At 36.0% G+C, this 22,710-nt stretch overlaps 1 protein-coding gene across 3 annotated transcripts in view; it reads left to right on the top strand.

Annotated features, from left to right (window-relative positions):
* The window catches only part of trpm3.L (transient receptor potential cation channel, subfamily M, member 3 L homeolog), a 152,369-nt gene that overhangs the window by 95,438 nt on the left and 34,221 nt on the right, over nt 1–22,710 (top strand). For all 3 annotated transcript variants that reach the window (XM_041564224.1, XM_018258772.2, XM_041564231.1), the window contains exons 7-12: nt 591–765; nt 2,763–2,886; nt 7,607–7,679; nt 10,072–10,172; nt 11,350–11,484; nt 14,206–14,256. In XM_041564224.1, the coding sequence (XP_041420158.1) occupies nt 591–765; nt 2,763–2,886; nt 7,607–7,679; nt 10,072–10,172; nt 11,350–11,484; nt 14,206–14,256 (659 nt within the window). The remainder of the gene's footprint in view (nt 1–590; nt 766–2,762; nt 2,887–7,606; nt 7,680–10,071; nt 10,173–11,349; nt 11,485–14,205; nt 14,257–22,710) is intronic.

Below are 22,710 nucleotides of genomic sequence, written 5' to 3'. Positions count from 1 at the left end.
ATTCTTTCTGCTATTCTGAGGTAGCTAATAAATATGATATTTTGACTTTCATATCTTACATACTGTATACACCCAGCCCTATAGTGATGGGTGAATAAATTCGCCAGACACAAATTTGCTGTGAATTTCTGCGTTTTGGAGCAAGCAAATTAATTATAGAAACTGCAGCAAAAATTCGCTAGTGAAAAACCTGGTCAAAATTGGCGTTTTCATAAAAATTTTCGCGCATCAAAATTATTCGGACGCCCATTGGCATTTGGACCAAATAGTCACGTGTATAAAAAAAATGACGCTCACGTCAAAATTATTTTGATGCTTATTGACTTCAATGCATTTTGCAAGTTTTTTGCCGTGTCGCAAATTTCGCAAACATTTTGGCGAGGCAAAACTACACAGATTCACCCATCACTAGTAAAACAGCTTAAAGGCCAAAGATTAGATGTCCCTCAGATATCCAGGAGCATAATGTATATCATGATCTGCCAACTAATTGGAAGCAATTTGTACTTTATAATAACCAGGGAACTTGTTATACCTTGATTAATTTTTGCTTTACCATTTTGGGGGTGTGTTTTTCTTGGCTGCTATAGGGATTGGTCAAGGAGTTCCTGTGGTGGCCCTCATTGTTGAAGGGGGACCTAATGTGATATCAATTGTGTTGGAATACCTGCGAGACAACCCACCTGTTCCTGTTGTGGTCTGTGATGGCAGTGGGAGAGCATCTGATATTCTTGCCTTTGGTCACAAATACTCAGAAGAAGGAGGGTAAGTTTGTTTCTCTGTTAAAAATGAAATATATAACCAGTTTCCAAAATCATACCTAAGTTTGGTTGTAGTTCATATATTTTGTGTGTGCGCATATATATATATATATATATATATATATATATATATATATATATATATATATATATATATATCGCTACTTGTGTGCATAGTACTTTACATCAAAACAATACAGTAATAAAAGGTACAAAGGCATCCATTTACTACAGATCATAAAAATTGTCAATAAAACATTGCCCCTTATTGCTGCAAATATTCTTGTGACAAAATGAATGCCACTCACATATGTCCTAAAGTGCAATGAGACAAATTGCCTTGCAATAAGTGATGTTAATTACTCAAGGGTAAAAGTTTGTTTCAGGGTTATTTCTGGGGAGTTGCGAGTTTTTTGGCATTCATTTAGATTAACTGTGTGGCCCCACTAATGAATAGTTTATATAAAATAATATTTATTAGCAATTAATGATGTATTATTAAATATACTTACCAATTAAGCAATATCAGGAATGAAATATGTTCACAACTTTACATCTCTTAAACTTTACAAGTTCTTGTTTTTTTTTTCACATAACACCAATCTCTGGGAGGTGATACAAATTGGCAACAGTTTTGTCTATATTTGGCGGCAATTCTGATGATAATCTTTAGACAACTTACGTAGCATGAATGCGATAATAGGCGTTAATATATAGGCACAAAGAAGAGTGTACTAAATCCACCAAGATGATCTGTACTCTCTGTATCTCATCTTAGTTGTACAGTCTGTAGGCGTTTTGGCTGTCATGATTTCAGGGAGAAGAGCAGCAGTGAAAATGGCTTTTACCACCAACAGGCGTTTCCCAATGAAATGTTAGTGAAATAAAGCAGAGTTTTCTACTTGACATCTCATCTTGAATTTACATCTCACAACTGAGAACTAATCCAAATTCATTGCTAAAATGTTAGAAATATGTTAACAATTGGTTTACCTTCGGTTATGTTTTAAGAAGTTGAGAACAACTGTATTTGGTCCAACGGCGCAAGTGTCATTATTAAAGGGATACTGTCATGGGAAACCATGTTTTTTTCAAGATGCATCAGTTAATAGCAGAATTCTGCACTGAAATCCATTTTTCAAAAGAGCAAACAGATTTTTTATTCAATTTTGAAATCTCGGATGGGGGTTAGCATATTATCAGTTTTCCAGCTGCCCCCAGGCATGTGACTTGTGCTGTGATAAACTTTAGTCACTCTTTACTGCTGTACTGCAAGTTGGAGTGTTATCAACCCCCTCCCTTACCCCCCCCAGCAGCCCAACAACAGAACAATGGGAAGGTAACCAGATAGCAGCTCCCTAACACAAAATAACAGCTGCCTGGTCGATCTAAGAACAGCACTCAATAGTAAAAGCCAAGTCCCACTGAGACTGATTCAATTACATTAAGTAGGAGAAATAACAGCCTGCCAGAAAGTAGTTCCATCCTAAAGTGCAGGCACAAGTCACATGACTGGGGCAGCTGGGAAACTGACAATATGTCTAGCCCCATGCCAGATTTCAAAATCGAATATAAAAAAATGGATTTCAGTGCAGAATTCTGCTGGAGCAGCACTATTAACTGATGTGTTTTGAAAAAAAACATGTTTTCCCATGACAGTATCCCTTTAAGTGTAGTAAAAATTCTACTTTGGCCCTACAGTTTAATAGACTGTTATTAGATGTGATTCCTATCAGAGTGAGTCAGAGCTAAATTTAATCCCACAACCTTGGTCCGGCTGTGTGTGCATCATATACCATTATTATTATACTATTCAAGTGAGTCCAATCCAAGTATAATCTGAGTGACTCAGTTCGAACTTTCACGTATGCCTGAGGCAAAGTCTTTGATGGCAACTTTCAAAATAATCAGAGAAAGAAATATTTTGGTCACTAACATTTATTTGTTCATGTCAGCTGTACATAACATTCTGTATAAATGCAAAAGCATTCTGTCTTTCAGCCTTATCAATGAATCCTTAAGGGACCAATTATTAATTACAATTCAGAAGACTTTTACCTATACAAGAACCCAAGCACAGCACCTTTTTATGATTCTTATGGAATGCATGAAGAAAAAGGAACTGGTATGTACCTTATATTTTTGTAGTTGTTATCTTGAATGTAACTTGAACAGTTGCCCTTTTTTGATTTGTTAATTGCTAATGCAATGGATGTGCGTGTATCATAATTTTTGTTCAGCGTCTTCATTGTTTATTCTTTCTTAAATGCAGCCCAGTCATTCTGACAATTTGACAAAGGACTAAGAGTGAAAAATTACTCATGTCTGCAAATTAAAGGAAGGATTTGTATTGAATGCTTAAGGGTAATCAATGACAGGACTGACAGCATAGAAATAGAAAATCAATTAGTATGGAAGCTGGGTCTGTCAGAAACATTTAAAGCGCAGCCACAAGATAGGTGATGGTAATTTAATAGGGTATTACAGAAGAGGTTAACTGCATCCTATATAGTTTTTAATTCACTGTTATATGACAGCAGAGGGGAAAGAGAAATACAGTACTTTTATAATCAATTACCAACTTGTTTGCAAGCAGAACCGAGACTCTTCCTATTTGAAAAACAGCATTTCTTTAGGGCCTCATTTCTAATTTATGAAGAGAGGAAGTGGTAAATAATTATATGAAACAGTAAGTAACAGTTACTCTGCAGGACAGAAAACTAGCTTTAACCCTTCCTCCTGTGAACTATTGCAATGCATGTCTTTTCAGATGGGTGTTCTGCGTTGAATATGGTATTGGAATTAGTTCAAATATTTACAAATGAAACTTGAAATGGGTGCTGTTGCCAAAATAAAATGTGTAAGGTTAAGAGGTTGTGAAAAATCATATAATTTAACCACTCATTCAGTGGGAGTTCTTTGTACATAGGTGAACAGTTCTTTCCTTCCAGTTTAATAAAAGAGAAGTCAGAAATTCATACCTCAGTCTGAGCAAACCATATGCATACTGATCAGTTCTTTACAGAAGTATTCATGGGCAAAAAAAATCATTCAAAGTAAAAAAGACAAATGATCAATAAAGATTAGATTAGACTGATTGCATGGGAGGGATTTGCAGCTGCTCCCCACCTTGAAGTAACAAGATCGGTGAGGGAATTGTATAATTAGCCAATACAGAAAACGGTGCTAATGTAGCACACGACTGAATTATGTGTTATGGTTCCAAATGTGGCTCTTAAGATTGAAATTATATACTATGAGTGATCTTCTAAGTGAATGTTTCATTTACTGATTGTAAGATATAGCAATATGCAGAGACACCAAAGAGAAAATTTGTAGTTACTGGCTAATAATATAATGGTCCCCAAATGATACCTAGCAGCTATAAAAAAAAAAAAAAGGGGGGTAATACAATGTCATAAAACTAAACACAATTTTATATATAAAAAGACCAAACTCCCATGCCCGATTTTAGCTTATTTATTAATAAAAATAACTCAATTTAATGAAATCACATAAAAACCCGAAATCGCTCAAATTGTTCAGGCTTTTTTTTCCGAAAACCCCAATTACATTGGATTTTCAGGCTAAACCCAGCGCAGACTGAGACAATGTCAATTTAAGATTGGTACCTCTCCTATTCAGGGTTGGATTGGGGGGCACAGGACTGTTGTCCAGGACCCCCCTCCGTCCCCCAGCCCCCATAGGGCTCTTACACATGAGCGTTCTGACCTGCGCTCCCCTGCGTTCCGTTTTTTGGCGTTCAGCCGCAGGGGAGCGCAGGAATAGACGCAAGTCATTATTTGAAATGGGGCTGTACTCACTCAGGCGCGTGTAGGCGCCGAACGCAGGTTCAGACGCAACATGCTGCATTTTTCCTACGTTCTGTCCATAAATCATCCATAAATTGGATTTCATGTTTAATTTGAAAAGGACTTTTATTATACAGATTTTTGTGTCTGGGTGACAGGTCCACTTTAAATAATCCCCATAATATTGTGAAGAATTTGTATATATACAGATTCTACACAATATTATTTAAATTGCCTTCATTTGGAAAGAATTGTATTATTTGCATATTCTTACCTACCTCATGCTACTACAGGTATGGGACCTGTGATTTAGAATGTATAGGACTTGGGGTTTTCGATATTTGGGGATATTTGCAAAATTTGGAGCTTTATACCTTATGTCTGCTAAATATAATTTAAACCTCAAATAAATTGTTTTCCTACCAGTAAGGTTTAATTATATCTTAGTTGGGATCAAGTACAAGGTACAGTTTTTTATGACAGAGAAAAAGAAAATAGATTTCTGTATATCGGATCCTGTACCTGTAATTTTAAAAAGGTTTTCTTGGTGGAGTAGCAGCTGTGATATTTCCCAACAGAGAGCCCAAAGGGCATCAAATGGGATTGATGCAATGGACGTGGTTACATGCTCATTCTGGGAGCTCTGCACTCTGTCCATAAATCATCTGTAGAGTTTTTTTTTTTTTTTATTGCTGCTGGTGTGGGAATGTCAGTCCATGTCTCATCCATAACAATCCTTTAGTAGGGACTGCAGTTGGACAGCAATCGGTTTCTCTAATCCATAAGAGGATGCTGAAATAGATAAAATGTTATGCAAATCAGTAATTGTCACCAACCACTGCTCGGATCGTTACTAGATGGGCATAATTGTACTAATCCAGGAGTTTGTCCTGAACAAATCAATGTGGTTTCTTTAATGATAGTACAGGGTTGCGAAGAATACAGTAATGAGGATATACTGTTGCTGCTTATCTCTTGTGTTTTAAGTGTACAACTTAACATAAAAAACAAGAGTAAAACAAGAGAAAATGGTAAATACGTTTTCTATTGCAAGCATATTGATTTAATTATAAACAATGGCCAATGGGAGCTACAGGCAGTGAGAGATTTCTTAGAGCATTTTCTTTTCCCCTAATGATACAGGTATTAAAGAAGAAGAAAAGGCGAGTTACTGGGGGTGTCAACTGTTAAGCACCCCCAGTGATTTTAATCACTTACCTGATACCCTGGGCCAGTGCTCCAGTTAGCAGAAAATTGTACCGGCCTGGGATACTTTTGAGCGAGCACCATGGAGCAATCCTCTTCTACCTGCTTCTTCCACATACACAGCACAGAAAAAAACTTTAAAGGGGCGGTTCACCTTTAAGTTAACTTTTAATATGTTATAGAATGGCTAATCCTAAACAACTTTTCAATTGGACTTCATTTTTTATTTTATATAATTGTATTTATCTTTTATTGTTTTTGAATTAGCCTTCTTCTTATAACTGTATCCAGCTTTCCAATGGGAGTCACTGACCCCTTCTAAAAAGCTGTAAAGCTATACATTTATGCTTATTGCTACTTTTTATTACTCATCTTTCTATTCAGACCCTCTCATATTCACATTCCAATTTCTTATTCAAATCAATGCATGGTTGCTAGGGTAATTTGAATCCTAGCAACCAGATTGCTGAAATTGCAAACTGGAGAGCTGCTCAATTAGAAACCAAACAAGTCAAAACTCACAAATAATTAAAAATGGAAACCAATTGTTAATTGTCACTCTTTACATCATACTTAGGTGCATATTTATTAAGGTTTGAGTTGTGCACAACAAAAATCTAGTTTTCTAGGTCAAAAATAATTTTTTCGGGTTAATATTTTTTTTTTTTAGATTTATTATACCCTCACCCTGTAAACAACTCAAATCTGGAAATGCACAATCTAAAACCAGGTTGTGTAGAAGTCAGAGGTCCCTTGAAACATTTGAAGATGTTAATAGCCTTCATGATGTTTAAGTTCTTTTCGGAGGGTTTCGCTCAAAAACTCAATCAATTTGAGTGACTTAAGGTTTTTTTTTGCCGAAAACTCGATCAATTCGAGTCAGGGATAGCCCCTGACTGCTTCTCAGCCTGACACCAGGTTTTAAACCACATCCCTTTAATAACTGACAGTTATGAGTTTAGAAATTATAGATAGAAATTGGCAGCCCTACACCTTGATAAACTGACAGAAGAGAGAGAGCAAAAGTGTCATGCTTATAATTAGCATGTAATTAGTTGAGGATATTAACAAATAACCCCCACTTCATGGATATGCCTGTTTTAGAAACTGATGATTTGTATATGTATATATGTATATTTTTATTTATAAAGTACTACTTGTGCACCCATAGAGCTTACAATCTAATTGAGTGGGTAACAGACAAATAGGAAGAGATTAAGTGCCACAGTTTACAGTGCTGGTCACTGCATCATAAGGGCCACAACTGAGTCCAATGTTAAGACAATGCTCCAAGAGGTCGTTTTTGAGATTATTTTTTAAGAAACGGAGGGAAGATTAAAGGATGGCATTCCAAATGTAAGGAGCAGCAAGAGAGAAAGGTTTAAGAAGTGGCAAACGTTCATAACTAATTAATTTATATAGGAATGACATTATGGGCCTATCCAGAGGGATTCCCATCAATTCAATATTGTCGCCACTTTCACAAGGGTGGACAGCATAGCAGACTATGTTCTTAACTTGACTAGGAACTCTATTCTTTCTGTTTAGAGTCAATTTTAGAACGCATAATGTATTTTTTTTGGAAAAGAAAGATTATTTTATACTGAAGACAAAAATCAGTTCACTGCAAGCAGCAAGTAATTCATGTAATAGGAAGGAAAAAAATCATTTTATGCACTTGAAGCTGAAGATACACAATGCAGAGATACACTAATCCTTCAATTCCAATGTAACCTTGCTAGTTACAAAGTATTATCACATTGACAACTATATCCTATTGTTAACAAAAGAAATTCTTATGTTTGTTCTTTGTGTCCTGGCTTTCAGATCACTGTGTTCCGAATGGGATCAGAAGGCCACCAAGATATAGATTTAGCAATTCTGACTGCTCTGCTCAAAGGTATCTACGTGACCTGATTTCGAAAGCTTTATACAATGCCTAATAGCACTAAAATTCCATGCTCATTAAATGAGCATTTTTTTCTGTTTATTTACAAACCCATATAGGCAGGGGCAAAGAGCATATTGGTGAATAAGCATTTTGTAAGTGCCCTATTTTTACAAAGAAAAAGTAGCTTATTTTCCCCCAAGCTGCTTATTTGCCTCATGTTGAGCAAATGTGAAATAACTTATTTTCCCAGAGTCACATAATCCATTTCACCTTCAAGCATATGTTACTTTTAACCTGCCCAACGGCGCTTACAGCTTATAACCAGACAGTTCAGGAAGGGTCATCTATTTTCTCCGATTGCATAGCATTGCTGCACTGAATTGTTTTATCATGGGAACCATTCCAGCGAAATTAATATAAAAAACAACTCAAAATACCTACACATATAAATTTGTAATATGCCTTTTCTATGTAACCCTTTACCGTTCATATCTCTTATAAGCAAAGCCAATGTATTGATGTTTAAATAGAAAGGAAAAATATGTCCTTCTTAGCATGTTTTTCATACAATATGCGGTGCAGTTGTGGGCCTCTCTCAGTATTGCTTTGTAAGTCTGTAATAACAAAGAGCTTTGTGCTTTCAGATGAGAAGGCTTGACTGCAATATACAGAATATTGTTAGAGTCTGCTAACATTATTAACATGTATTTATATAGGGCCAACAAATTTCGCAGCGCTGTAGAATCTGCTAACATTAGATAGAATTGCAATAATAACTTACCACTATTGACATTTTGTGCTTTTAAATATTCTAAGTGGTATTGTGGGCTTCATATTCTGAAAATAGTCTATGTTTATTGGTTCATTTTATTGTCCCCCACAAATACAGTAAAAGAGAAGAGCTCATTGTTATCTAAACATTTTCACTGGCTACGTAGACTTGCAGCTCTCCTAGTAATGACTTCAGAATTGGTTCTTGCTTGTTTAAATATGATAGCAACATGATATCACCCAATCAAGGCCAAACCAACCCACGAACCACTGGGCTGTGCACAACATAGTCAATGTGCACAAAGTTTTTGGATTTTAATTGAATGGTCAACTGGAAATGATAGCAATATTCGTATATAGTCGTATTGGTCTGAAAAAATATGTTTAGAATGAAGCAAATTTCTATGAACTCTATGTAGCTTTTGGAAACTGAAATTGAGCACATATATGTGCCATATGGCAGGTGAGTTATTAGAATAATACTGCAAGTTTATTACTAAAGCTGAACCCGTAGTACTGAGTAACAGCTTCCTTACACACAACAGATAGGACTGATTTACAAACAAAGCCACAATTGCGGTTGTGCAAAAATGGACACAATCATTGCACATGTTGACACTGTACTTAAATCTAAACACACTCGTATTTGTTGTATTTGCGTGTATTATTGGCCCACCCAATCTTATCTAATATATCACGCACAACTGCACCTATTGATACATGGGAACCTTGTATCTACCATGACCCTGAAAATGGCAGTAATTCCACGGTGCCAACTGTGGGCTGTGTCAAGAGTTTTACCTAAAGAATCATGTGCAGACATCATTTTTACATCGAACAACAGAAATTGCACAATCCCTGATAATTTTTCGCTAAATTGCATAAAATGTATTTGCACACATTCTAACATATCAGATGCAATTGCCTACAAATTAAGGTGCAGATGCAACAATGCTGCATTATGTTTAAAAAAACATGCCAAATTGTGACCAAAGTTGGTGATACTGCATAGCAGGCATAAATGAGCCCTATTGTGATTGTTGTTATTGAATGAAGCTAAGTGCACCTTCCCAGTGTTGTTCTGGTCAATTTAAAATTATATTTAGAGGGCATTTAACCCTCAGAAAAAAATGCCACTATTTCTCTAGAGATGACCAAAACCTATTTAAAAATTCAAGAGAATCAATTAATGAGAATGCTGCTGACTGAAAACATAATTATAGATGCAAAAGAATTCACCAATGAGCATACTGCTTATCAATACTTTCTCAGTCACCTTGAATACATTGTAGTAAGAAGATGGACATACTGCTGTTAAGTGTACATACAGTAGATCAGGGTGTAAATGTGTTGACCCTGGAGAGCTGGGGAAAATGCATTTATTCAATAGTACTTTAATAATTCAACCTGGATTATAGTTCCCAGTATCACTTGATAGTATGTTAAAGCATGCTGGTATTTGTAGCGCAGCAACAATTTAGTAAAGCATATTTAGATCCCTTACAAAACTGCATGATATGTATTGTTATGTTGAACTGCACCGATGTGTTTTAAGCCTTAAAACAATTGTATAAATTATATATTCATTTTTTAATATATGATTTCATTATTTTCACCCTTCACTACACAGGTGCCAATGCTTCTGCTCCAGATCAGCTGAGCCTTGCCTTAGCTTGGAACAGAGTGGATATCGCTCGTAGTCAGATTTTCATTTATGGACAACAGTGGCCGGTATGATGGATGTTATATGACCCATACAATAAAGTACAGTACAGGGCATTTGTATTAAATTTCCATGAATTTCCTTGAAATATTTTTTCTATAGAGGGGATTCTAACACAAATACTGTAGATGAAGATGCTGCTTTTACAGTGGTGGAACAGGATGAATAAGATACAAGAACTGCAGTTTTAATAGTGTTAAATAATATTTCTTTTGTTAAGCCATTTTGAATTTTGTGTTGTGTATACTACCAAGAATAAAATGTTAACGCTGGTAAATCTGTTAGAATGCGACATGCTGTAGCAGTAGCTACAGGTTAAAGATTGATGATACATAATGATGTGCAACAATGATGTGCAAATACACACAAAGTAAGCACTTTAAGCACTGATGATTTCAATTAAAAATGCTTAACAAGATGCATAAACTAATAATCTAATGTGAGAAATGTAAGCATATACCCATGAGTTTTTTCAGACAAACTCAGACATTACTATTTTAAAGGGATTCTGACATGGGAAAACATGTTTTTCTTCAAAATGCATCAGTTAATAGTGCTGCTCCAGCAGACTTCTGCACTGAAATTCTTTTTTTCAAAAGCGCAAACTGATTTTTTTATATTTCATTTGGAAATCTGACATAGGGCTAGATATATTGTCAGTTTCCCAGGTGCCCCCATTCATGTGACGTGTGCTCTGATAAACTTCAGTCACTCTTTACTGCTGCACTGCAAGCTTGAGTGATATCACTCCTCCCACCCCCCCCAGCAGCCTTTCAGCAGAACAATGGGACGGTAACAAGATAAAAGCTCCCTGGTACAAATTAGGCTAGCACTCAAAAGTAAAAATCTAAGTCCCACTGTGACTCCTCCAGTTGCATTGAGTAGGAGAAACAATAGCTTAACTGAAAGCAGTTCCATCATGAAGTGCTGGCTCTTTCAGAAAGCATAGGATCAGGCAAAATGACCTGAGATGGCTGCCTACACGCCAATATTACAAGTAAAAAAATATACTTGTTGGTTCAGGAATTACATTTAATATGGTCGAGTGAATTATTTGCAGTGTAAACAGTGTCCTTTATAAATGAAAACGACATCATAAAAATCATGGCAGAATCCCTTTAAGTATATGTTTTTTTTTAGCATTTGTAAAACATGTATTTATTAATGCATATACATTTATTTTAGGTGGGTTCCCTTGAGCAAGCAATGTTGGATGCTTTAGTGCTGGACAGAGTGGATTTTGTGAAATTGCTTATAGAAAATGGTGTAAGCATGCATCGCTTCCTCACAATCTCCAGGCTAGAGGAACTGTATAATACGGTAGGGCAAAAAATATTTTGGTCACGTCAATGTTTGCAGTGTTCTTCAATAACCATATTAGCTTCAATGATGAGTTTTTATTTCTCCTCTGCAGACACATATTATTACAGCCATTACAGATAATTTTATTTTAGAAGCAGCTGTTCCCGGGTACAATTTAGTGGAGTACTTCCATTTTCCTTGCCAACTACAGTACCAATGTCTGTTCAGCACACACTGTGTACAGATGCACAACTATGGAATCATTTTAAAATATATCCACGTTGATCTATGGCTGAAGCTTTGACCTTGCTTTGAACACAACTGGCAAAGGAGAATATGTTACACAAGTCATAAGTAGTATATGGATTGTGCTATAAAGTGAGGCAACTACATTACAAAAATAAGAAAATGGAAGCCTCAGATCTGGTCCAGTGCATACAACACAAGTGCATCATTCACAGCAATATGCTCAGAGCAAATACCATGAGGCATTCCATGTATTAAATCTTTAAATGTGAAACCAAATTTATATCATTTTATTGTTATTCCCCAGCTTTATCCACAATGCAAAGCATCTGGCAAATAATCTGCTAGAATAAGAGATATATAGATAATAGACGGATAGATAGATAGATAGATAGATAGATAGATAGATAGATAGATAGATAGATAGATAGATAGATACAGTAGATAGATACGATAGATAGATACAGTAGATAGATACAGTAGATAGATACGATAGATAGATAGATAGAAAGAAAGATAGATGATATAAGAAAGAAAGAAAGAAAGAAAGAAAGAAAGAAAGAAAGAAAGAAAGAAAGAAAGAAAGAAAGAAAGAAAGAAAGAAAGAAAGAAAGAAAGAAAGAAAGAAAAAGAAAGAAAGAAATCTTTAAATCTCCAGCATGGAGGAAAGTAGAAAGGCATTTGCCAAAACGCATAATGTTCCACACTCTGTTACATTACATAGATTATGGATCATTTATTCCCAAAGGTCTAGTTCATTTTATATAAAGAGTTTATTCATTTTTAAGTAACATTCATTTTGTTTTGAAAAGCAAAAAGTTATCTTGTAAAGTCACTATCTTTTCTTAGCATAGAAACTAGCAGATTTGCTGCGCCTTATGTACAGTTTCCTCTTCTGTAGTCTCTCCATGTCTAACTCCTATGTATTAAAGCAAATTGATGCGTTTGACAGGAAAAAGTAACACAGATGAGGCTGTGATGATTGCCATGTGCTCAGAGTAGCAGAGTTTTGAAACAAAATCTTTTTAAATGATATTCCTTTACAAAATTTAAAAGACAGCCTTTCACGCAAAAAGAAAAAGTAAAAATGTTAGCAGGCAAAAGTAGCATGTATTTATGTAGCTATTGTTATGCATATGTACTGATTTGACTGTCAGGAGCTCATGTGCGGTATAACCACTACCACACTTGATACGAACTGTGTGCTTCAAACAAAGGTTTAATTTAAAAAAAAATAAATGAAAAACCACTCTCTGCAGAAAGGTGTAAGGAGCAGAACAAACAGATCCTGGAAACAGACCAAGGGACAGCGGCTGGCAGAAAGAGTGAAGTTCATATAACAGGCTGAAGGTCAAGGGCAGGCAGAAGACTTCAAACAGGCCGAGGTCAAACCAAGAAGTCAGAACCAAAGGGAACAGGGACTGAAGCAGGGTTTCAGGAACAAGGTTGAAGGGACAGGATCAGAATCAGGAACAGGGTCAGAAACAAGATCTCAAGAAACAGAGAAAATCAAGATCACGAACAACACAAGAGGCTAGGATAAGGCAGGTTGGCCAATGATCCAGCAATGGGGAAACTGGGAAGTGGGCTTAAATAGCCCTTTAACAAGCCATTGCCCACAGCTGGATATGGGCTGTAACTCAGGGAAGATGGACATGGAGGCAGTGTCATAGTAAATATTATATCAGGGTAAGACTGCCGCCATACTGCCTCCTTTGACTGAAGCTGGAGGAGCAGTGGCAAAAATGCAACAGGTCCCTGGTTCAAAACCAGGGACTTTCTGATAGATATATATGTATGCTTTATGTAGTAGTTGATTACAAAAGGATATACAAGACATTGTCATAGTAGTGATGGTCAGTCGAACCCTGGTTTCTCTGTGGTGTTGGGGAGATACAGAGATCTAAAGCAGAGTGTGGACATTTCTCCACCAAATACCTCAAACCTAGCGTAACTTCGCTTTACATAGCGAATCAACGCTAGTGCAACTTCGCAACCTTACGCTACCCCTAAGCGCAACTTCGGATTTTAGTGAATTAGTGAATTTTAGTGAATTTGCGGAGCGCTGGCGAAACTACGCCTGGCGAAGTGGGGCGAAGCGCGGCGAAGTTGCGCCTGGCGAAACTACGAATGTTAGTGAATTTGCCCCTAAAAGTTATCTCAAAGGTGAACAACCCCTTTAAGTAACAGTTTATATCATATACCTGATAAAAATGATAACAACTGAGAATAAACTATGATAAGAAAACTACCGGTAATAAGCAAAGTATATACTAATAGAATAAAGTGTATTTACATAAATTTTATACTTGATATATGTGCCCAAATACCACCTCACCAATGGAAATATAGAATTTACATGGTGACTGTGACTATAGCAAAAAGGTTCCTGGCTATATCTTGCTGTCATTCACTTTTCATTGTTTTCAGATTGTAGTAATAGCATGTATAACTATTTACTGTATGTCTATTGTTTTTTTTATATTATTATAGAGACATGGACCATCAAACACTTTATATCATCTGGTCAGGGATGTTAAAAAGGTAAGAGTTGGACACCAAGTAAAGGGTAATCTTACTAATCGTGTAAGCAACTACCAACTTTATTTCTGTATTGCATGAGCTTCTCAGATATCTGTGTTTATTTCACCTCCTTAAGCTCCCCATAGATGCAAAGATTTTTCTTGACGAACAACCGATTTTAGCGAAGTCCGACCAATCCTTCGAAATTATAGTGCGGTTAGTGGGATTCGAATGATCGTACATCTTTTGATTTTTCACCCGACATCTGTCAGAAAATTGATCGGCCAGGTTAAAAAATCTTTATCGTTCCCAGTGCAATCTATCTATGTTTGCAGGACAAGCAGGCAGCTACCCTTCGGTTTTGCTGGCAATATCACATGAAATGGTCTTTTTAGTTGATGGGCACTTCGTACATTTAAAGATTGTTTCGAAATATTCGTGGTCTCACGATAATGATTGGATCTTTTAAAAATCTTTACATCTATGGCCAGCTTTACATTCCAACACTCATCTCAGTCACAACTTGTAACCTGTATGTATCAAGACCAAATATAAGTCTTTTCTATGTTGTATGTTGTATCTAAATATGATGATGGAGTGTTAAGTAAAATTTATTAGACTGATTACCTAGGCATGCCTAGGTAAGACAGTACAGTGGTTATTTTTCTGTATTAAGATATCATTCATAGTGCCCTTCTTATTCATCAAAATAGGAAAATCAGACAAACATGCTATTAAACTCCCATTATTCCCTAAAGATTTTGTTTCTGTTTCGAGTAAAAAAAATATTGTGTATTTGCTGTGGGCTGTTTTATTTCTCTCTTTATTGATTGACTCATATTATAAATCCAATAAAGCCTGTTTGGAGATCTTGATACAGTACAAATTACCTGTGTTGTAAACCTTGTGTACATGAGTCACACTGGAGCTGCAATTTTCTTGATATTATTATCCTTTAATACAAGATACCAACAGAACCGAAAATACATGAAGTATGCGTAAGTCTTTATACTGTATATATATATTTGCAAGAAGAGCGACACTCACAGGGTTTTCTTTGCAGTCAAAAATGTGTTTTATTCCACTCAACGTTTCGATCCCCCACAGGGATCTTCATCAGGAGATTACAAACAAACAACAATATACTGTGTATATATATACACTCTCTTTTTTTTACGCAGAATATACGCAGACAAAAATTTTCTCATCTTAAGGACACACTGAAGCTGTAAAATTATTGTCTAGTATTTCATGGCAGGCTGTGGTTTTGTTTGCAGAGTGTTGTCAGAGAGATATACTGTAGTAGCATAAGTCAAATATAATTAATGCAAGATCCTCCTGTTTGCAGCCTGTGTTTCTCCACATTGAAGCGGAGGCACTGCTAGTGCAGATATTTGCATTCATTTACATACTTAATTTACATGAACATATGTTCTTTATTTACTTTTCTCAGCCAGGTTTTGCCAGATTTACCTTTGTCTGAATCAACCTACCAATTGGTGGTTAGCTGTTTATTTGGTGGACATGTGTCCTGCATTAGTTTAAAATCATTTGATAATATCTATACGGTTGGTTAAATTCTTTGCTCTGCAGAGAAATAAACAGTTTTTTTTTTTTTATTATGTTAGCTAATGCATAATTGAAAATTACATTTTTCTTAATTCTGCAAAAACAGTTTGCTGGATGGACATCCCCTTTAATGTTTGTTAGATGGTGCCATAGATTACTTTTTTTAAAGTGTACAAAATATATTTGGGTGAATACACACTGTAAATCATTATTCTTGTGCTTGGGTTCGAGTCATAATTCTGGCAATCCTGTATAAACGTAGATATGTAATTAGGTTCTATAATGCTCGGGTGTAAGAGATATGAAAACAACTTTCCACAGAGATAAGATGGTCAGCCTTGGAATCAAGTATAGTTCAGTGTGATGATTCCTTTTTTAAAATGTTGTGGCATGCAATATTATACCAACCACATTCATTCACATTTCTGAGGAACTTCTTACCTTAATTGTCAAATACTTTTTTTTTTTTTTTGTACTTAAATCATAATAATAGTTAGGTAATGTATAATATTGATTTAAGGGGCCAAAACAATACATGACAGCTCAGAGTTCTCCCTCCTCGGAGCATGTGATGCTGATGTAGCTAATGAGGGATAAAATCAATTTCATTAAAGGAGAAAGAAAGGTTAAAACTAAGTAAGCCTTATCAGAAAGGTCCATCTAAATATACCAGTAAACCCCCAAAGTGGTGCTGCTCTGAGTCCCCTGTCAAAAGAAATACAGCATTTCTTTCCTTCTATTGTGTACACATGGGCTTCTGTATCAGACTTCCAGCCTTCAGCTTAAACCTCATTGCCCTGGGCAAGAGCATGCTCAGTTTGCTCCTCTTCCCCCTCCCTTCTTTACTGTAATCTGAGCCCAGAGCAGGGAGAGACTCAGGCAGGAAGTGATGTCACACCATGTTAATATTGCAGCTCCTATCCTAAACAAACAGAGAGTTTCTAGAGCTTTTTACTCGGGTATGGTACAACATTCTACAGAATAAATATAGCATTCTAGCTTGCACTATTGCAGCTAATCTATTGGCAATAAAATGCCTCCGTAGCTTTCCTTCTCCTTTAATACTTTTAACAGCATCTGATTACTTCTGATCTTCCAGATCTGAGCAGAGTCCACATCCCTGTTGATCAATAGGCTAATCATTCACTTATATGAGTAAGAAGCATAGCACATCTAAGACATTCAAATGTGGATTCTTCAAATATCCTGCATATTAGCATTAGTTGTATGCATTATGTATCGTTTCATGCCTTGCATCCTTTATTATACATTACTCACAGGATGATATTTAAATAACTATGGGTTTATAAGTTTGATTTTAGAATATCAGTTTAAAGAGTCACTTGCCCATGTTTAAATGAGCTAGACTTGCTGAAGCATCTGCTGGGTTAAATCTTTATTATTAGATAAAAATGAATATTTTTTACAGCACTTTTACATGATACTCTGTTTACAAGAATGCTGCATACTAACAAACTGTTACATTTTCATATCTTTAGTGGCACAAAATGTATAGGCCTAGCAATCAATGCTAATCAGTTAGGTGTTTTCAAACTTCAGTAAATCTAACTATATATACTAACTGGAGTTAGTATATGTTATAGGTTTGCCCTGGTTCAGTACTACAAATACAGTATGTCTACAGATTATTTACTAAACCCCGAATGCAAAAATCATGAAAAATTTATGATTTTCTTATATAAAATCTGACTTTTAAAAAATCATCAATTTATTAAACCCCGAGGATGGAAAAGTCTGAATCTGAAAATCCGGCATCTCAGACCTGTCGAGGTTGCATATAAGTCCATGGGAGAAGTCCCAATGATTTCTTGATGTCTGCTGGGTTTCGGGCAATACCCCGAAGTTTTTGGAGTTTTCGGGTGAAAATAAAAAAAATCGTGAAAATCAGTGAAAAAGTCAGAAAAATTTGTGAAAATTGTGAAACCGCTAATTTTAATAATAAATAAGCGTAAAACACCGGAGCGGATTGATTGGAGTTTGTAGCAAAAAATATTGAGATAAATTTGATAAATAACCCCCATAGTGTAGGCAGTGGAGAAACTAGATATCACTGGGCCCCACAGTAAATTCGTTTTCAGGCCCCCAAAATGTCTAGAGGTTGATCTGTTTTACCAATATTTATTGATATTGTATTTGAATTATGGCCTGATGGGGCCCCTATACCCCCTGCATATAGGTATACCAGGTTCACCTGCAATTTGTCCAGCAACAAATGTAAAGCATGGTTGGGCAATGGTGATTAGATCCATTTCAATGCTAATGAAATAAGATGTTTGCGAAATGTTATTGTATATGGTTATTGTTTATGCAAGTGAATCGAATCATACAGATATATATATATATATATCTGGAGTTCTAGCGTGAGGAAACAGCCTCCAATAAGAAAATACAACACACTTTGAATTCAGGATGATCAGTTGTAGGAACGCACATCATAAAAACATACTGTAGGCACACATGAATATGTGAGAAGAGATAGCCATGTTAAAGGGAGATAAAATGTTAATAAAAACGTATGGAAATAATTTATGAACAAAGCACAAATCAGCATCCGCTTAATAATAATAATGCTAATCACTGTTACAAGGATAACTGATATTGCCAGTGAGTGTTCCAAGGTATGAGATTAATGTTGCATTATGCATCATGCAAGGTCCCCCCTACCTGCATATGTGACCCCCATCCAAAAGCCCCAGATTAATGTGTTTTTGTATTATAGGAGTTATTTGAAAACCAGTGGACTGACAACTCCTAGAAATAATGTTTAGTTTGCTAACCTGCCCTGTGCCATTTGATAGCAGACAGCTAGATGACATAAATGCACTAAGAGCATTGGAATCCATTTAGAAATCTATTAAGGAATTACACATCAGACATTTCAAATGAGCCTAGAAAAATCATAATAGGAAAGAGATATTAGTGAATCATATTTTCACATAATTATATTATATTAATAACTTAGAGTAGAATAAACATAAACAGGATGCATTTTAATATCTGAAAGCATTGAAAAGAAGGCGCAGTTATAAATATGACTTGTCTTCCAAGGAAAGTGAATAAATTAACACTTTTCATAAAACTTTGTGCAGTGTGTTGATGAGAAAAGCAATCTTGATTATTACTTTGGTATACATCTCATAAATATATAAGTCTACATGTTCTCAAACACTTCTCTCAGACACCAGAAGATTATTCAGAAAAGTGCTTCGTATTCAGTTAAACTAGCTAAACATCAGTGGCCGCTAGCATTTTGAATTAAATATTAACAAGTTAACATGCCAAAACTACAGTTAGCTTTGCATATCAAGGAGTAAAATTCCCCTGCTTCTTCTGATGAATGGTATGCAGTGCCTATGGATGCTGGTGAATCCTTGAGCTACCATCAGATTTTTGAAACGTCTCGGAAGTGTCACAGTCCCCCCATAAAAATACTAAATGCAACTGCAACCAATTTATGACAATGTGCATTTGTAATAGAGTTTCAGCCACAACTCTCCATGTACACTTGGTTATGCAGGAATTCTGGGGAAAAATCTTTTTATTTTCATCAGAAAATTGCTGGGTTTCATAAGTAGATGCCGTTGCACACAAGGAATTGGGCGTGGGCAGTGGCCTTGTGATGTATATATATACTGTAAGCATAACCATAAAATGTGTTTGTTCAAAAGGCAATTCTTTGGGCTGCCCAGTTGAGATCCCTTATTCTTCTAGCCCTCACAGCAATGCGCTAGTAAAATTCTAAAGATATTATCTTTCACATGTGTGTGTATTTCTACATTGACAAAATAAATGGAAGGGGTAATTTTATGTAAGTGAGGACATGGTGCACGTTGTGAAAATAAAGCTCAAGTCACTATGTTTTGCTTTATTTGTACCCTGCCTTGCCATTGGTGCCTTGGGCCCTACGATTTTTAATCCTGAGCACAGTATGACGCCAGACACATGTGCTTCTTGACTGAGCATGGAGAAGACCTATTTTATGCTCCCTAACCATCTAGCACATGTGCTGGGGTCATGATAAATGACCACAGTCATCTCCTGTTGGAATAATATCCAATATTTATACTACACCTTTATGACTAATGTTCCAAAAAGCTGTCTCATGCTCAAGAAACAAATAAGTTTGATGGTCACCAAAGCAGTTTTGAAGATACAAGAAGGTTCACTAGCCAACATTGGGCAGTACCCACTGGCAATCAATTGCATTTTAGCTTCATTGTTCTACCTGTGGCCAGTTGAACAAAGTTAACAACTTATTGGTTGCTATAGTTTACTGCCCAAGTGTATATTTGCCTCTGCAAATCTTACTCCTAAATATTAATAGGTAAAATCTAATGAAGAATGAAACTATACACGTAAACCATATGATATTAGATCTCATCATTTACATCTGGTGTATACAAGGCCAAGGCCAAAAACAGAGACCAAAACTAATATCTGTCATTTAGAGCAATGCTGATTATGAAATGTTTTATTTTACTCATTGAAACATAAACAACACTTTTCAGTGCCACCTTTGCATTTACAATACTGATCGAACTACATCTATCTTTTGGATAAATCTCTTATGCCATTTGCCAAAGACAATAGTCTAACATTCTTAAGTGCTGAGATAACAGTGCACATTGATCGATCCTTCTCTAAAAATACCCCAACAAAGATAATGAATCCACAAACAAACAATAAAAAACAACCACCCAATAGAAAGGGCTTCTATTATTTATTTCGTGATTGCACTCTGTTAACTAGATTTACTACATTGCACCTAAATCTGATATATGGTAAGAAAAATAAAAAAGCCAAAAACTCTAATCATTGTGCAATTCCTTAGATTTTCCCAAACATGTACATGTGCTGTGTGTTTTCTCACCTCCAGGTCATCTCATTTCCTAATGAAATGAGACAGATATATAAATATGTGTTAAACGTAAAGCAGGTATGCTTATCACATATCTGAAACAACTGTGATACTTTTTAAAAGTTTTTTTGTGCGCTCCCATATAATAGATGTACGTGTCTTTCTGTGCAAAGCCGTGCAATTTGTTTGTAAGCTCAATATTCGGTGAAGATCTCTTCACGGATGAATGAGCGGTATTTGGTGTTGTGTTGTCTAAAACTGATAATAACACAAGCCATTACCTGATTTCTCAAGTTGGTTTATAATAGCTCAACCAGAATTCTATGTGTTGACTATGGCTTGACTGAAGACACAATGTAGGTAAGCGATGCATCCAAAGCAGTTTATAATAAGCAATTAAAAGTGATTACAAGGATTTATTCAAAGTCCAATAACCATGATACATTGCATATGTGCACAAAGTCAAAAAAGGACTCAATAAGAAGAGCACCTGTGCTTCTGCTTACAAATCTACAGATGTTTTGTTGAGTACAGTACATTAACAGTACAGTGTGGGAACCTGTCAGCACCTTAGCAGCAGATTCAGCAACATTTAAAGAGCAAACAGATTTTTATATTCAATTTTGAAATCTGATATGGGGCTAGACATTTTGTCAATTTCCCAGCTGCCCCCAGTCATGTGACTTGTACCTGCACTTTAGGAGAGAAATGCTTTCTGGCAGGCTGCTGTTTTTCCTTCTCAATGTAACTGAATGTGGCTCAGTGGGACATGGGTTTTTACTATTGAGTGCTGTTCTTAGATCTACCAGGCAGCTGTTATCTTGTGTTAGGGAGCTGCTATCTGGTTACCTTCCCATTGTTCTTTTGTTTGGCTGCTGGGGGGAAAAGGGAGGGGGGTGATATCACTCTAACTTGCAGTACAGCAGTAAAGAGTGATTGAAGTTTATCAGAGCACAAGTCACATGACTTGGGGCAGCTGTGAAATTGTCAATATGTCTAGCCCCATGTCAGATTTCAAAATTGGATATAAAAAAATCTGTTTGCTCTTTTGAGAAATGGATTTCAGTGCAGAATTCTGCTGCAGCAGCACTATTAACTGATTCATTATGGAAAAAAAAAATTCATGACAGTATCCCTTTAAGTCATAGACTTAAATTGATGAGGTCACTTCACGTTATATAATCTAGTTTACAGCACCATCTACTGGACCTCCATGGCATTTTAAATTCCATTGCATTCAAAGCAAATAGATACTCCTGAAACTATAGTATTAACTCAGAATAGGTATAAAACCAGATACCTTTATGAGCATAGTATTAGAACAGGTTTTATATATAATATCTTAATACATATGAGAACATCATGTTTAAGCAGACTAAATTTGTAATATCCCACCTTGAATTCAGACCCTAGAGGTGTGGATGCATATGTTATAAATCAAAATATTTCCCTGAAGTTAAATGGAATGAAACTACTCCCCCCCATCATGATGGGGCATGTACTTTATCAATGATTATAATGCCTATATCTATGGTACCTTTTGGGGTGCAGCTATTGAAATGTTTGTTGGTTAATGGAAGTTTTTCTTTTCTTAATATTCTCTCTTACATGGATTAGAATTTTTCAAAACATTTCAAAACACCTAGCATGCCCTTCCAAATTAATATGAGGTTGTCTATTAAGCTACTGTACCAAACTATGTGATCTCAATAGGGATTGGCATCTCCATGGACACAAGACTGCTCCTACAAACCCATGAACAGATTGTCATAGGAGGTTGCAAAAAATGCCCCATAACAGTTCCCTTTAAAGCAGAAATAATTATGAGTAAGCAGTGTCGGACTGGGACAACAGGGGCCCACCCAAAAACTTTGACCAGGGGCTCACCAATTAATCTCAGACCAGGGGCCCACTCTTCCTCTCCTTTCTTCCTCTACTCACTCAACTCTATTCTCCTAGTCTCTTTTCTTTACATACTATACTCTATTTTTCCAACTATTTAGCCTCTTTGTTCTCATAAAAATAGG

Source organism: Xenopus laevis, chromosome 1L (genome assembly GCF_017654675.1).
Source record: "Xenopus laevis strain J_2021 chromosome 1L, Xenopus_laevis_v10.1, whole genome shotgun sequence".
NCBI classification, from domain to species: Eukaryota; Metazoa; Chordata; class Amphibia; order Anura; family Pipidae; genus Xenopus; species Xenopus laevis.
This window is presented reverse-complemented; position numbering and strand designations above follow the sequence as displayed.